This window comes from Littorina saxatilis, linkage group LG9 (assembly GCF_037325665.1).
Source record: "Littorina saxatilis isolate snail1 linkage group LG9, US_GU_Lsax_2.0, whole genome shotgun sequence".
Lineage (NCBI taxonomy): Eukaryota > Metazoa > Mollusca > Gastropoda > Littorinimorpha > Littorinidae > Littorina > Littorina saxatilis.
The window spans coordinates 41,980,650-41,994,940 of record NC_090253.1 but is presented as its reverse complement, the minus strand read 5'-3'; the positions used below and the strand labels follow the sequence as shown (position 1 = coordinate 41,994,940).

Below are 14,291 nucleotides of genomic sequence, written 5' to 3'. Positions count from 1 at the left end.
CAAGGGAGAGTCATTGCCACTGTTGACAAAACCACTGTGCTGGCACACGCTACACGTGCACATTGGGAATCCAGAGACTTTTTTAGCGAGGCAAACACTGTTCACAAATCAATTTGTCACGCCATGTCATTTGTGATCTGGGTGCCATGAGGTCGAAGAATGAAACTAAATGATGCAAAAGTAAAAAAGATAAAAAAAAATGAACAAAATAAACAAAAGAAAAAACGAAACCACACATCTTGACTATTTTGTGTCATTTCAGAGGTGTGTCAGAATAAGGGCTGTAATTTTCATGAAAAATAATTATCACGAAAACGACAGACATTGGTTTGGCACTCATGATTAACCAAAGACGGCACATGTTATTGAGCTGTTGGTGAGGTAACCTGCGATTGATAGGTGTGCGAAAATATGCACATGTCAATCAATCAATCAATATGAGGCTTATATCGCGCGTATTCCGTGGGTACAGTTCTAAGCGCAGGGATTTATTTTTTTATTTATTTTAATTTTTATTTTATGCAATTTATATCGCGCACATATTCAAGGCGCAGGGATTTATTTATGCCGTGTGAGATGGATTTTTTTTTTTAACACAATACATCACGCATTCACATCGGCCAGCAGATCGCAGCCATTTCGGCGCATATCCTACTTTTCACGGCCTATTATTCCAAGTCACACGGGTATTTTGGTGCACATTTTTATCTATGCCAATACAATTTTGCCAGGAAAGACTCTTGTCAATCGTGGGATCTTTAACGTGCACACCCCAATGTAGTGGACACGAAGGGACCTCGGTTTTTCGTCTCATCCGAAAGACTATAGCACTTGAACCCACCACCTGGGTTAGGAAAGGGGGGAGAAAATTGCTAACGCCCTGACCCAGGGTCGAACTCGCAACCTCTCGCTTCCGAGCGCAAGTGCGTTACCACTCGGCCACCCAGTCCTCATGTGCACGTAACTTGTTTGTTTTAACAGCTTGGAATGTTTTAACAGTTTCTCAATACATTATTCATAGATAGTATGTACAAATTCACGAAAACATGCATGTGCGAACACATTGACACGCACACACACACAAAAAAACACACATACATACAGGGAGACACACGCTCAGGCACACACACGTCTGTTTTTAGACTCAATTCAAAGCATATATTCAACTTGACTTGCGAAAACATTGGAGACATTCATTCAAGTGTAAGTTTATTTTACTGGATACAATTGCTGGAGTTAAAATCACAAACACACCACCACATTAAGATTTGTGATAATCCATGACTAGAAGGTTGAGATCCCTAAAAGGAAGAGAAATGAACATGGTCAAATGTCCAGCATATGCAGCTGAACACACACACACACACACACACACACACCCACTTGTGAAAAAAAAGCCATTTTTAACAATACGAGCCTCACATTTCAAAATCTCTCTCTCTCTCTCTCTCTCTCTCTCTCTCTCTCTCTCTCTCTCTCTCTCTCTCTCTCTCTCTCTCTCTCTCTCTCTCTCTCTCTCTCTCTCTTTCACACATGCATGTGAACTTCACAATGCTTTCTTTCTTTCTTTATTTGGTGTTTAACGTCGTTTTCAACCACGAAGGTTATATCGCGACGGGGAAAGGGGGGGAGATGGGATAGAGCCACTTGTTAATTGTTTCTTAATTGTTCACAAAAGCACTAATCAAAAAATTACTCCAGGGGCTTGCAACGTAGTACAATATATGACCTTTCTGGGAGAATGCAAGTTTCCAGTACAAAGGACTTAACATTTCTTACATACTGCTTGACTAAAATCTTTACAAACATTGACTATATTCTATACAAAAAACACTTAACAAGGGTAAAAGGAGAAACAGAATCCGTTAGTCGCCTCTTACGACATGCTGGGGAGCATGGGGTAAATTCTTCCCCCTAACCCGCAGGGGGTCTTCACAATGCAAACAAACACCATGCTCCTAAAACAATATAGAACATGAATGCAATTGGACATACATAGATTGAAAGACATAGATCTGCACTTCACAAATAGAACAATATGCCATTTGCAGTAACACACACATACACACACAGTATTTTAACCAATTACACATGTACATAGTACAATACTTATATACTGGTTATTCACATAACTTTTTTCTGGGCAAGAGAGCACAGCACTTGCACAAGAGAATACACTATCAAGAGCAAAAAGATAAAATGATGCACAGTGAGAACAAAACATGTATGCTTACTGAAAAAAAGAAAATAAACAAGTAAAATTCAGATCTTGTAGGATGTGGCATGACTGTGTGTGTGTCTGTTAGTCTGTCTTTATGTGAGAAAGAGACAGAGAGAGAATGAGATTTTGTGCGTGCATTTCTGAGCTGTTGATGAAATAGTTGTTCTACTTCTTGTTGTTTTAACAAAGAGTTCACCTTCAAAGCGTGTTGCATATGAGAGAAGAAAAAAAACAAGTCGCGCAAGGCGAAAATACAACATTTAGTCAAGTAGCTGTCGAACTCACAGAATGAAACTGAACGCAATGCAACGCAGCAAGACCGTATACTCGTAGCATCGTCAGACCACCGCTCACGGCAAAGGCAGTGAAATTGACAAGAAGAGCGGGGTAGTAGTTGCGCTGAGAAGGATAGCACGCTTTTCTGTATATACCTCTCTTCGTTTTAACTTTCTGAGCGTGTTTTTAATCCAAACATATCATATCTATATGTTTTTAAAATCAGGAACCGACAAGGAATAAGATGAAAGTGTTTTTAAATTGATTTGGAAAATTTAATTTTGGTAATAATTTTTATATATTTAATTTCCAGAGCTTGTTTTTAATCCACATATAACATATTTATATGTTTTTGAAATCAGCAAATGATGGAGAATAAGATGAACGTAAATTTGGATCGTTTTATAACAAAAATATTTTTTTTACAATTTTCAGATTTTTAATGACCAAAGTCATTAATTAATTTTTAAGCCACCAAGCTGAAATGCAATACCGAAGTCCGGGCTTCGTCGAAGATTACTTGACCAAAATTTCAACCAATTTGGTTGAAAAATGAGGGCGTGACAGTGCCGCCTCAACTTTCACGAAAAGCCGGATATGACGTCATCAAAGACATTTATCAAAAAAATAAAAAAAACGTATGGGGATATCATACCCAGGAACTCTCATGTAAAATTTCATAAAGATCGGTCCAGTAGTTTAGTCTGCATCGCTCTACACACACACACACACACACACACACACGCACAGACACACACACATACACCACACCCTCGTCTCGATTCCCCCCTCTACGTTAAAACATTTAGTCAAAACTTGACTAAATGTAAAAAAGAAAACCTATAAGGCAAAAAAAAAAAAAAAAAATGTTGGTTTAGGGTAACCCGACCGACCCTATTTTCTCCCGCCAACCCTAACACTTTTTTTTCATTTCTCAACAACAACAAAACTGTTGGCACATTTTGCCAACCATACCGAGACTAAGTGAAATAACCTCCTTTAAAATTGACTAAATTTATATAAACAAAAAAATATGAAAAACCCAGCCAACCTACCGACCCTATCTTTTTTAGTCACGTTACCCTAAACCAACATATTTTTGTTTGGCCTAAGTATGCAAAACCATGTGCATACATCCAGCTAATGCATATGAATGCTTCATTCTTCACAACCACCCAATAAATGGATAAAAACAAAGTCTATCTATCACATGTATGCATGTCAACACATCTGCAATCCTGAACAATATTTCGGCATTCCATATCACAACAAAATGTAAGTTCACATTTACACATTCTCACACCTCAAAAATGTTCCAACAGGCCATAGTTAGATTTCTTTTTCACTGACCTGTAAATAATGTGTCATATCATGCAATTCATGTTACCACATGCATACCTTGTGGAGGTGTTAATATTCTAAAATGTACATAACGTTGACAAAAATGTAGAGTACTTCAAAACAGCATGACAACAAATCAACAGAAAATCAGATATATCAATAACAGAAAAGTAGATACATAGAATGAAATTAAGTTAAGTGGCCAATATCCTGATACCGAAGCCAACTTATTGTGTTTTTGTTCAAGTTCGGATAGCTTTAAAAAGAAGGAATACCATCCAACCAGGGAAAAACCCACCGCAAGCCGAATGGCCTGCTCCTCTTTTTTTTTTAAAGGGCAAGCATGAGGATGTTAGCCTATGCAGAGCATCCAGGTCCTAATAGGTTTGGAAGACATGCAAGTCGTTATTCTTTCTTTCTTTTCTTTATTTGGTGTTTCACGTCGTTTTCAACCACGAAGGTTATATCGCGACGAGGAAAGGGGGGGAGATAGGATAGAGCCACTTGTTAATTGTTTCTTGTTCACAAAAGCACTAATGAGTCATTATTCGGTTATAGTTTAGATTCGGTTAATTTAGTTTACCGGGTAGTCTTTTTATTATGTGCAAAGTGTATGAGAGGAACAGAAAGGTTTACTGTCCAACAAAAAGAAAGCTGAAGGGCCCCAAATCCCTGTCGTACAGAAGAAGCAAGGAAAACTTGCTCCTCTTTTTCATTCATAAGTCATGGGAACCAGAACAAAAACATGATTGTTGAGCTTTAAGCAGGTACGTTTAAAGGTACCCAATTCATTCCCATGTAGACCATCTTGCAAATCACCACAGATCTGTGAAGAAAAACATCCCTCCACAATTCATTCCCATGTAGACCATCTTGCAAATCACCACAGATCTGTGAAGAAAAACATCCCTCCACAGTTGAGACACAGCATAGACCAAATAGCCTGGACCGCCAACTCATCACGTGACCCTTCGAGGTTACGACGCTCGACTTTCAGGGGCGCTAGCTTAGCATCCGGTTTGAAAGGCCAGCGATTTGAAGACAGTGAAAAGAAAGCACGCTCCAGTTATTTGTGACAATGGGAGGTGACAATGAACTGGATTTTCCAAAACTCTAAACTAAACTTTACAAAACTCATCGAAAAACATGTTCCATATGCACTTTAGCTGAGTTTATTTTAGCATTTTCAGAACTTACCTCGGCAACTTCGTCCATGTTTACAATCGACACCGGATATGCCATCCCCCTGATTTCTGAAAGGCCATGTAAGCGTAGGTTCCTAAATGCGAGAGGCCGCTACCTCGTAATAGAGAGAAAGAGCGGAGAGAGAGCTAGTTGGCGGTCCAGGATAAATGGTCTATGGACACACACACAAAATCAACAGCTTGGCTGCCTTCTGTGCTGCGAGTGAATTTTGTGTGTGTGTGCTGAATTAATTTTGTAACCAACACCTATGTCAACACACAAAATCACTTCAGCAAAACAAAACTCCAGACTCACTTGCAGGAAGCGGTCAGCAAGGCTGTTGACTTTTGATATATTGTGTCCAAAGTGAAACAATGTTTTTGTTCTTTGTCAAAGACTGATAAAATCTGTGGCGGTCTATATATCGATAGCTTACATGGGAAAGAAGATGGTATCTTAATTTACATGGGGTTAAAAATCAGCATTGTGTTGCTTTCATTTGATCATGTGCGGTTTAAGGACAGCTTACATGGGCAAATATATTGGAAATTCAAAAGTATAAATCATAGAATAAAATATCTTGACAAACAAACAAACAGTAAACAAAACAACAACAAAAAACAAAAGCAAAACACACACACACACACAAAGGAAAAAACAAAATAAAATAAAAGAAGATGAAAACAAGAACTTGAAGTTCAAATAGTGCAATGCAAAAACACCCAGCTCTATGTTGTCACCCTACTTTTCTAATTAGCATGCCTGATTGGTACCTTTCTTATAAGCTAATCAAAACTAGTTACATCTGGATTGCTAATGAAGAACACACATTTTAATTGTTAATGCAGATTCTATTTCCATTTTTTCCTTTGGTGCAAGGATTCACTTTTATCACTACATTAATAAAGCGCATAACAAAATTATTCTTGCCTTTTTGAAGTGGAAATGCTAGTTTATTAAATCAATGTGCCCTACTTCATGTATACCAGCCACAGCACATTACACGAACCTTTGTAGGAACTCCAGCTTCATTCCAGACGAGAGAGAAAAATGAACAGAAATAAAGTTAAATGTTCAAAAAAACAAAAAATATTCCACTGAATAGTACATGTACTGCCAATGACAAGATCCTGAAATCAAATATCAAAAAAGTATTTTGATAAACGAAACAAAACAAAATATAACTTTAACCATCCTTCAAGCGCTGTACCAAAAAAATCTTGCCCATTATTTTAAACATAATTTACATTATTACAGGATTTAGGAACATCTGGATATGTTATGTAACACTGTTAAGTATAATATTAGTGATGGATGCTTGAGGTAATCTGGACACAGCTGTCTTCAAAGTCTTGATAGTGACCTTAGTCTTCATCTGACTCGTCGTCACTATCAAGTTGATCTGCAACAACAACAAAAAGAAACATTTGAAACACCTTAAACATTTTGTGAAATTGTAAGTAGTGGTGCATCAATCGATTTAAAATGAAATGTTGCTTTTAATGCAGTTGTTACAATGGTGCTGTTTTCCTTAGTTATTTCCTAAAGTCCCACCATTTTTCTGTCAGGCATATCTGATACTAACATTGCAATTCAATCTCCCATAACTATAAGTGCAATAATTTACAGAAAACAAATTCTCAACCATTTATGAATTGGGCCAAACTAAAATATATGTTGGTTTAGGGTAACGTGACCAAGAAAGATAGGGTCGGTAGGTCGGCTTTTTAAGTTTGTAATTTTATGTTTTAATTTATTTAATATAGTTGATTTTAAAGGAGGATACTCCCCTTAATCTCGGTATGGTTCGCAAAATGTGCCAACAGTTTTTTGTTTTTTTGACAAATGAATAAAAGGTTTTAGGGTCGGCGGGAAAAAATTGGGTCGGTCGGGTTACCCTAAACCAACATTTTTTTTGTGTGCCTTATATAAATACACAGAAAACAGATAAATAAAAAAATAGTCTGTTTTTCTTTCTTTTAAAAGCTGGCAGAAGGAGTATAATTTGGCCAAAAGTGGGTGCACATGCCCTGTATGTGCACTTCCTGTAGATGTTTTCCATTCTACGGAAGTTAACCTCTTCTTGTCCAAACCGATACAGACACTGACTCACCTATAATGTTGAGTTTACACAGAGGGCAGGTTCTGTTGTTGACCAGCCAGGGGTCAACACATTTTGTGTGGAACTGGTGTTGACATGGAAGCACACGCAGTTTCTGAAACAACATCATCACATTAGACTTAGAGGCTGGGGTTTCTTATCTGCATAATTTATCATATATGAGCACATCTATCATTACTGGAACCCAACAGCAGGACAAAGCTGTAACTCAAGCTCTTAGACAATGTTTGAAAATAACTATCAAGTTTTTATGCGTTCTGGAATACATTTTTAGTTGCTTTGCCTTGTTTCCATAGAAACATTGAGGCAAGCTGAATACAATGTCACTAATGTAGCTCAGTGTCTCTGTGGAAAAGCAAGAGAAAGCAACTAGCTCTTCCACAACCAATAAAAACCTGACAGAGTTATTTCCACAATTTGTCTACACGTGTATTTGGTACCAACTCAGGTTTGCATCAGTATCGGAAACGCTGACTTCATTTCACAATTATACATGTTCATATTTGTTTGTATACATGTACGTTGAAAACATACACAGAAACAAATAATCTTTCTCTTATTTTTTTTTCAAAGTAAATAACTAAATTATTCTGGGTTACATAAAAATGTGTTTCAAATACCATGGCTGTCCACATATCAAAGTGTATCTGAAACTGAAACTACAGAAATAGATTTTACATTCAGAAAAAAAAGTTGCTTGTACTTCCTGAATTTTTCTTTGTGGGGTATAGTGGACCCCCCACCCCCCCCCCCCCCCCTTTTAAGGCCTTCACAAATGTGAGAAAATCAGGTCTTAAAAAGGAGGGAGTCTTAAAATGGGGGTACATTTTCTGAGGTTATGAACAGTTAGTCTGAACAAGCAAGGTCTTATAAGGGGGTGGGGGGGGGGGTATTAAATCAGGGGGTCTTCATAGGGGGGATTCCACTGTATCAATATTTGCTGCTAAGAGGTAATTGATACCTCCACACATCTTAGAGAGTACGTAGTAAGGCTTCACACCTGTTTAGGAAAGAACTGGTCCAGACATATGGCACAGGTATCCTGCCCTCGGTCCATCAGCGCTCGGTATTTGTGCGTCTGCATCATGGCCAGGGCTCGGTAGGCTAGCTGACGCAAGGAGGCCTGCACACATTACATTCCTGATGATAGCATAAACAAGGTGTTATGACGTTAAACATTTAAACCTTTTACATTGAGGTTTTCACAATAGTCAAAGTTTAAAATCACATCATTTATTATATTATTTTATCACAGTCCTTGTGACTTATGCACTGAAGATGCAATTTTATCTTTTGAAATTCAAAAGCAAACCACACAGACACAGACACACACTCACTCACTCACTCACAGGGGGGGGGGGGGGGGGGGGGTGTCTTAAAAGGGGGGTTCCACTGTACTCACCTCCAACTCCTGGTCAGCCGGCCCCCACTCTCCGTTCCTCATCCTGGCCTTGACCACAAAGGACAGCATCAACAGGAACACGATCAGGTAATAGGAGTTCCAAAACACGCCTGGGTCCACCTGTATTAAAAAGCATCATGTATTTACAACAGCGAGAGCGTGCACCCTTCGGGTCATCTAAAAAGTGCACATTCATTGAACTTGTGTCCTTAATTACAACCTCCACAAAATCACAACAAAAATTTGCTCCAGGGGCTTGCAACGTAGTACAATATATGACCTTACTGGGAGAATGCAAGTTTCCAGTACAAAGGACTTAACATTTCTTACATACTGCTTGACTAAAATCTGTACAAACATTGACTATATTCTATACAAGAAACACTTAACAAGGGTAAAAGGAGAAACAGAATCCGTTGGTCGCCTCTTACGACATGCTGGGGAGCATCGGGTAAATTCTTCCCCCTAACCCGCGGGGGGTACACTTTGGCACACATAACAAGACAAAAACACACCGAATGACACAGCCATAACCTAAACCTACACGTGCACAGACACATTTTGGAAGTGCCACACTTTGGACCCCCCCCCCCCCCCCTTTTAAGACATTCTCCCTTGTGGGACCCTGCTTTCTTCATAACCTCTGTAAATCTACCCCCATACAAGAATCCGTCCTTTTCAACTTCAAGACCTAATTTTCTCAGATTTTATCGGAGGCCTTAAAATGGCCGGGGGTTTAACTGTACTCACAATTAAGAATTAAAAGCAAACATGATTTCTCATCAGTCTTACCTTGCCATCCCTCCTTGCCCCTCCTTGTCCAAGGCACACAACTCCGTCGTAGTAACCGTAACTCTTGCCTGACGTCCGCCCACATGTTGACCACATGGTCAGCTTGGGTATTTGCTGAAATCCCACGCAGGTTTTATTTTATAAATTTATATAAAATAATTTCTAATGATACTTTTGTATTTCCTGAATGGTAGCAAGAGTTTGTGGTTCACAAGAAGCACAAAGTTGTGAAGAAAATCTTATCAGTAAACAATTATTTAAATGATGTATACAAATGTTTTGACAACCTACTATCTAGATTCTTCAAAAGATGGTAGGAACACATCTAGACTGACTGCAAAATCATTGCTAAGAGTTTAACTCCTTTATAGTTTTGTTTTTTTAAAGAAACAAGCACGCACACACACTGTCACATACCATAACACACACACACACACACACACACACACGCGCACACAGTCTTACCAAAGCATCTGGTTTCATGGCAGCTTTAACAACCTTTGCAACCAGTTTTGCTTTGCTGCAAAAAAATCCGCAAAATTATGTTACAGTAGAAACCCCCAAAATGATACAGCAAACCACTATTCAGGAGACTATTAGGCCCAAAAAAGTGAAAACCAGAAACTGGAGTCCTGCAGGATGTGGACTTGAGTCAAAATAGGACCGACAATTTATTTCTGTCACAATTAAGAGTTGAGATTTTACTTCTGCTATAACCAACGTGTGTCTATGTCTGTGTCTGCATATATGTAAATTGAGAGGAGGTGAATGCAGGAAGGCATGTGAGAATGACAAAACAGACAAGCCGAGAGCTTCATTTAAAACCTAACCTTTCCATGCCCTTTTCCTCACCCCAACCCCTGTTAGGCTGTTTTATTGTCGAAGAAGACAGCCACAGCAGGCTTGTTTGAGTCAAAGTATCACACCATTTCCTCAGCGTATTAGGCCAACAAAAAAAAAGGTCTGTTTACGGTAACATAGGCCAAAAAAATAGGGTCGGTAGGTCGGGATTTTTTTTTTTCCCCCCCCAAAAAACCATATTTTTACGTTATTTTGCAAAAAAAACCAACAGATTTTTTTTTTCTTTCCCCCAAATGCCAAAAAAAAAGTCTAGGGTCGCGCGAAAAAAATAGGGTCGGTCGGGTTACCGTAAACAGACCTATTTTTTTTTTTTGGCCTTACCAATACCTGTCCCAATATGGACCAACTGGTCTAAGAGGACCTTAAACACTAATAGGCAGTCAGTACCAGTGAGCATGAGCATAAGTGTGAGTACTGACCTTAACAGCAGTGTGAGGATGGCAGTGATGTTGCTACTTTCCTCCACCACCACCACTGGCTGGGACAGCAACTGGGCCATGTCCAGCTACACACACACACACGCACACGTACACACACACACACACATGAATACAAATACATGTATACATACATGCATTGAAGAATTATAATGGGCACATGAACTTGCACTAGCATGCACACAGCCCACATACATATTTTATATATACAATGAATATGCAAATCATGTCTTTTCAATCAATCAATCAATCAATCAATATGAGGCTTATATCGCGCGTATTCCGTGGGTACAGTTCTAAGCGCAGGGATTTATTTTTTTTTATTTTTTTTTAAATTTTCATTTTATGCAATTTATATCGAGCACATATTCAAGGCGCAGGGATTTATTTATTTTCAAAGCCTAACTATCTATGATTTAATGCTGTACAAAGAACTTAACCACAAGTTAATACAAAAATGAAGGCTAACCACAATTCTTGAATTGTCTTTACAAAAAAATTAAGTTCAGTGCCCCTTAGGCAACCACCTGTGCAGGGAGGGAACTGAAAACTATTAGAACGAAGACAGAATTTAAAAGGTACAGAAACGACCATAGTAGTTATAGTCTAAAAACTCTTTTATGTGTCATTCTGCAGATCTTACCTCTTTGATGATGTGAGGATTCAGCGTCAGGATGATGATAGCAGATGCGCCAAACACTAGCGCCTTCTTGACCTGAAACATTGGTTCATTTTCATTGATAATGATAATAAATCACTTTTCTATAGCACAAGTCCCGATTCACAGCTCCAAGCACTTTACAATTCCAACACACACACACACACACACACACACACACACGTACACACGCATGCACACGCACACACACACACAAGCACGCACATATGCACTCACACACACACCCACACACACATGATATACAAAATAAAATCATGACATTAGAAAATACAAGCAAACTAACCCATCATAGCGATAAGAACGAGCACACAGTCAATAACAAAATTCAACAAGCAAGCGTACTAACTACTTACAATAAGAATGCATGCTCTCTCTGTCTCTAATTACTTTATTGTCCCATCGCTGGGAAATTCGGGTCGCTTCCCCCCAGTGGAAAGCTAGCAGCAACAGAGTCGCGCTACCCAGGTGTGTGCGTGTTAAGGTGTAATCAGCCACCTGCACTTATGGCAGAATGACCAAGGTCTTTTACTTGCCACAGTGGCGACACAGAGGTGGAACATGGATACCTACTCTGAGTCTGCACATTAAGTTGACCTGTGTCTGTCCTGGCCCGGATTCGAACCTGTGACCCTCAGATCACAAGTCCAGTGCTCTACCAACTGACCTACCGGGCCCCCCAATGACATTACAGGATGGTACAGCAAGCAAGCTTAATTGGAGAGATTTGATCTGGATACCTCTACTTCACTGCCTTGCATTATTCAGCAAAAGAAACTGGAATGATGTGTTAAAAACGAAAAGTAGTAGCCCGCTAATAAAACTCACATAGGCTAGGTGCATAACTAGTTCTTATTGATTTTCAATTCAACTATCAATAGGTCTTTTCCCTTTCTATCATCTGTTATTTTGACATTCAATCCCCAACGCGGCAGAATAATCGTTAAGACGATTGTTGCCAGCTAACGGATGAAGATGAGAAAATAAAAGAGAGTTACCTGAAGTTTTCTTTCTATACAAGCTTAGTAAAGTGAACTCACTGCCCCTTCACAACATTTAAACTAACAATAACAACCACAACAAATCGCACGTTGCATTACCCTGTCAAGAACGTGAGGGCAGTCGGCTGTCGCATTGTCTTCTTTGGGGTCCACCCAACCTTTGTAATGGAAGACACCAACCCAATCCCGAGGAAGCCTCGCAAATCCTCTCTCATCGTCTTGACCACATTCACCGGCCACCTGTGAATATATAGGAGTTTCAGTCATTCAACTGTTTATATGTGGACTTTTAAAATGTGGAGGAAACGAAGTTTCCACAACTTCCCATTAATGTAAGTTACAGCTCCACTTCTGTCGTCTGCTATAAACAAAAAATCGTTCTCTGCTTTAACAAATACAATTTGAAGTACTATCATGTTGGGTTAGGAATTAGCAGTGCATCAAACGAATCACGGAGAGACTTACCCAATGAATTTTTCCTTCTACTTCTTTGATACCACCCACTGTTGAGAAAGAACCATGAAATATTTGCACATCCCCACTGGCTTCAACGTCAGGCTTGCCCAGCTGTGTCGAGCGACTTTTCACATGCTGTTTTTCCAGCTTTGAAAACTGCAGACTCGCATAATAATTATCCGGTAATGCGAATGCAGGTATAAAACACATAGAATATAACACAAATATTGCACACAGCCCATTTTTGCGAGGATAACGGACAAAAAGTAAAATGAGTTGTAACCATATTATGGCTAAGTCCGCCATGTTTGTTTTGTTTATACAGCTACCAAACTTAACTTCGTTGAAGAGTTACTTCCGTTTTGTGCAGACAGCATGTTCGCAACGAAATTTCTGCGAAGTTACGGTAAGAAAATGGATCATAAACTATAAAGCGAACATCAGTAATTCAGAGTCACCTGGCTTTAAACTAACTTCACTGTGTAACACCAGGTACAGTTATCAGTGTTTTCTAGATGTGCCATCTCATCAACTCATCAATGTCATATGTTGTCAAAAGTTCCACCTGCAAAATATTGGATGTATACAGCTTTATTTCAACGATTGCTGAATAGCACTGCCTGCATGAATAATTTGAAATCAGGGCTTATGCAAGTACCTGTTCACCACACTGCATGCAATGGATAATTACATCTAAACTAAAACTTATACACGCGCATACAATTATGTCAATTTAAAAGGATAATTATATAAAAATATTGCAATGATCAAATTGTCTTGTATTGTAATGTTATGGTTCAGGTCTCAAATGGTGTCAGGCAAAGAGAGTCTTCAAGCAGGCAGCAACACTCCAGGCATGTCAGCATGGCAGACCCAGCCTTACCCTTGCTCGGTTACTGTGCACACACACATCATCAAATGCTGCACAACCTGTTGATCCCCCCTCATCTGCTGCTGAGGCTGAGGGAGCTGAACAGGAGAGGGAGCTGAAACAGAAAGGAATCGGCAGATTTCAGGGTAAACCAATCAATCAATCAATATGAGGCTTATATCGCGCGTATTCCGTGGGTACCGTTCTAAGCGCAGGGATTTTTTTAATTTTAAATTTTTTTATTTTATGCAATTTATATCGCGCACATATTCAAGGCGCAGGGATTTATTTATGCCGTGTGAGATGGAATTTTTGTACACAATACATCACGCATTCACATCGGCCAGCAGATCGCAGCCATTTCGGCGCATATCCTACTTTTCACGGCCTATTATTCCAAGTCACACGGGTATTTTGGTGGACATTTTTATCTGTGCCTATACAATTTTGCCAGGAAAGACCCTTTTTTGTCAATCGTGGGATCTTTAACGTGCACACCCCAATGTAGTGTACAACGAAGGGACCTCGGTTTTTCGTCTCATCCGAAAGACTAGCACTTGAACCCACCACCTAGGTTAGGAAAGGGGGGAGAAAATTGCTAACACCCTGACCCAGGGTCGAACTCGCAACCTCTCGCTTCCGAGTGCAAG

The 14,291-nt window shown here is 39.3% G+C and overlaps 2 protein-coding genes across 3 annotated transcripts in view; one reads left to right on the top strand and one right to left on the bottom strand.

Annotated features, from left to right (window-relative positions):
* Window positions 1-1,190: 1,190 nt before the first annotated feature.
* LOC138976131 (RING finger protein 215-like) lies at window positions 1,191-13,139 on the bottom strand. Its single transcript, XM_070348954.1, has 10 exons — window positions 12,780-13,139; window positions 12,414-12,554; window positions 11,281-11,352; window positions 10,620-10,705; window positions 9,805-9,859; window positions 9,340-9,453; window positions 8,548-8,667; window positions 8,146-8,268; window positions 7,137-7,239; window positions 1,191-6,425 (listed from the first exon to the last, which is right to left on the bottom strand). The coding sequence occupies exons 1-10, from the start codon at window positions 13,074-13,076 to the stop codon at window positions 6,388-6,390; spliced, it is 1,149 nt and encodes a 382-aa protein (XP_070205055.1). The 5' UTR covers window positions 13,077-13,139; the 3' UTR covers window positions 1,191-6,387.
* LOC138976130 (GTPase Era, mitochondrial-like) overlaps window positions 13,125-14,291 on the top strand; it is a 16,958-nt gene continuing 15,791 nt past the window's right edge. For both annotated transcript variants that reach the window (XM_070348953.1, XM_070348952.1), the window contains exons 1-2: window positions 13,125-13,176; window positions 13,572-13,787. In XM_070348953.1, coding sequence (XP_070205054.1) covers window positions 13,146-13,176; window positions 13,572-13,787 — 247 coding nt within the window. In that variant the 5' untranslated portion in view covers window positions 13,125-13,145. The remainder of the gene's footprint in view (window positions 13,177-13,571; window positions 13,788-14,291) is intronic.

Bases quoted from the DNA above. Each gene is read 5' to 3' on its own strand.
- LOC138976131 (XM_070348954.1), bottom strand. From the start codon at position 13,076: ATGGCGGACTTAGCCATAATATGGTTACAACTCATTTTACTTTTTGTC. The intron at 11,353-12,413 runs GTAATGCAACGT...CCAATGTTTCAG, and splicing joins GCCCTCACGTTCTTGACAGG to GTCAAGAAGGCGCTAGTGTT. The intron at 9,454-9,804 runs GTAAGACTGTGT...GTGGGATTTCAG, and splicing joins CCATGAAACCAGATGCTTTG to CAAATACCCAAGCTGACCAT.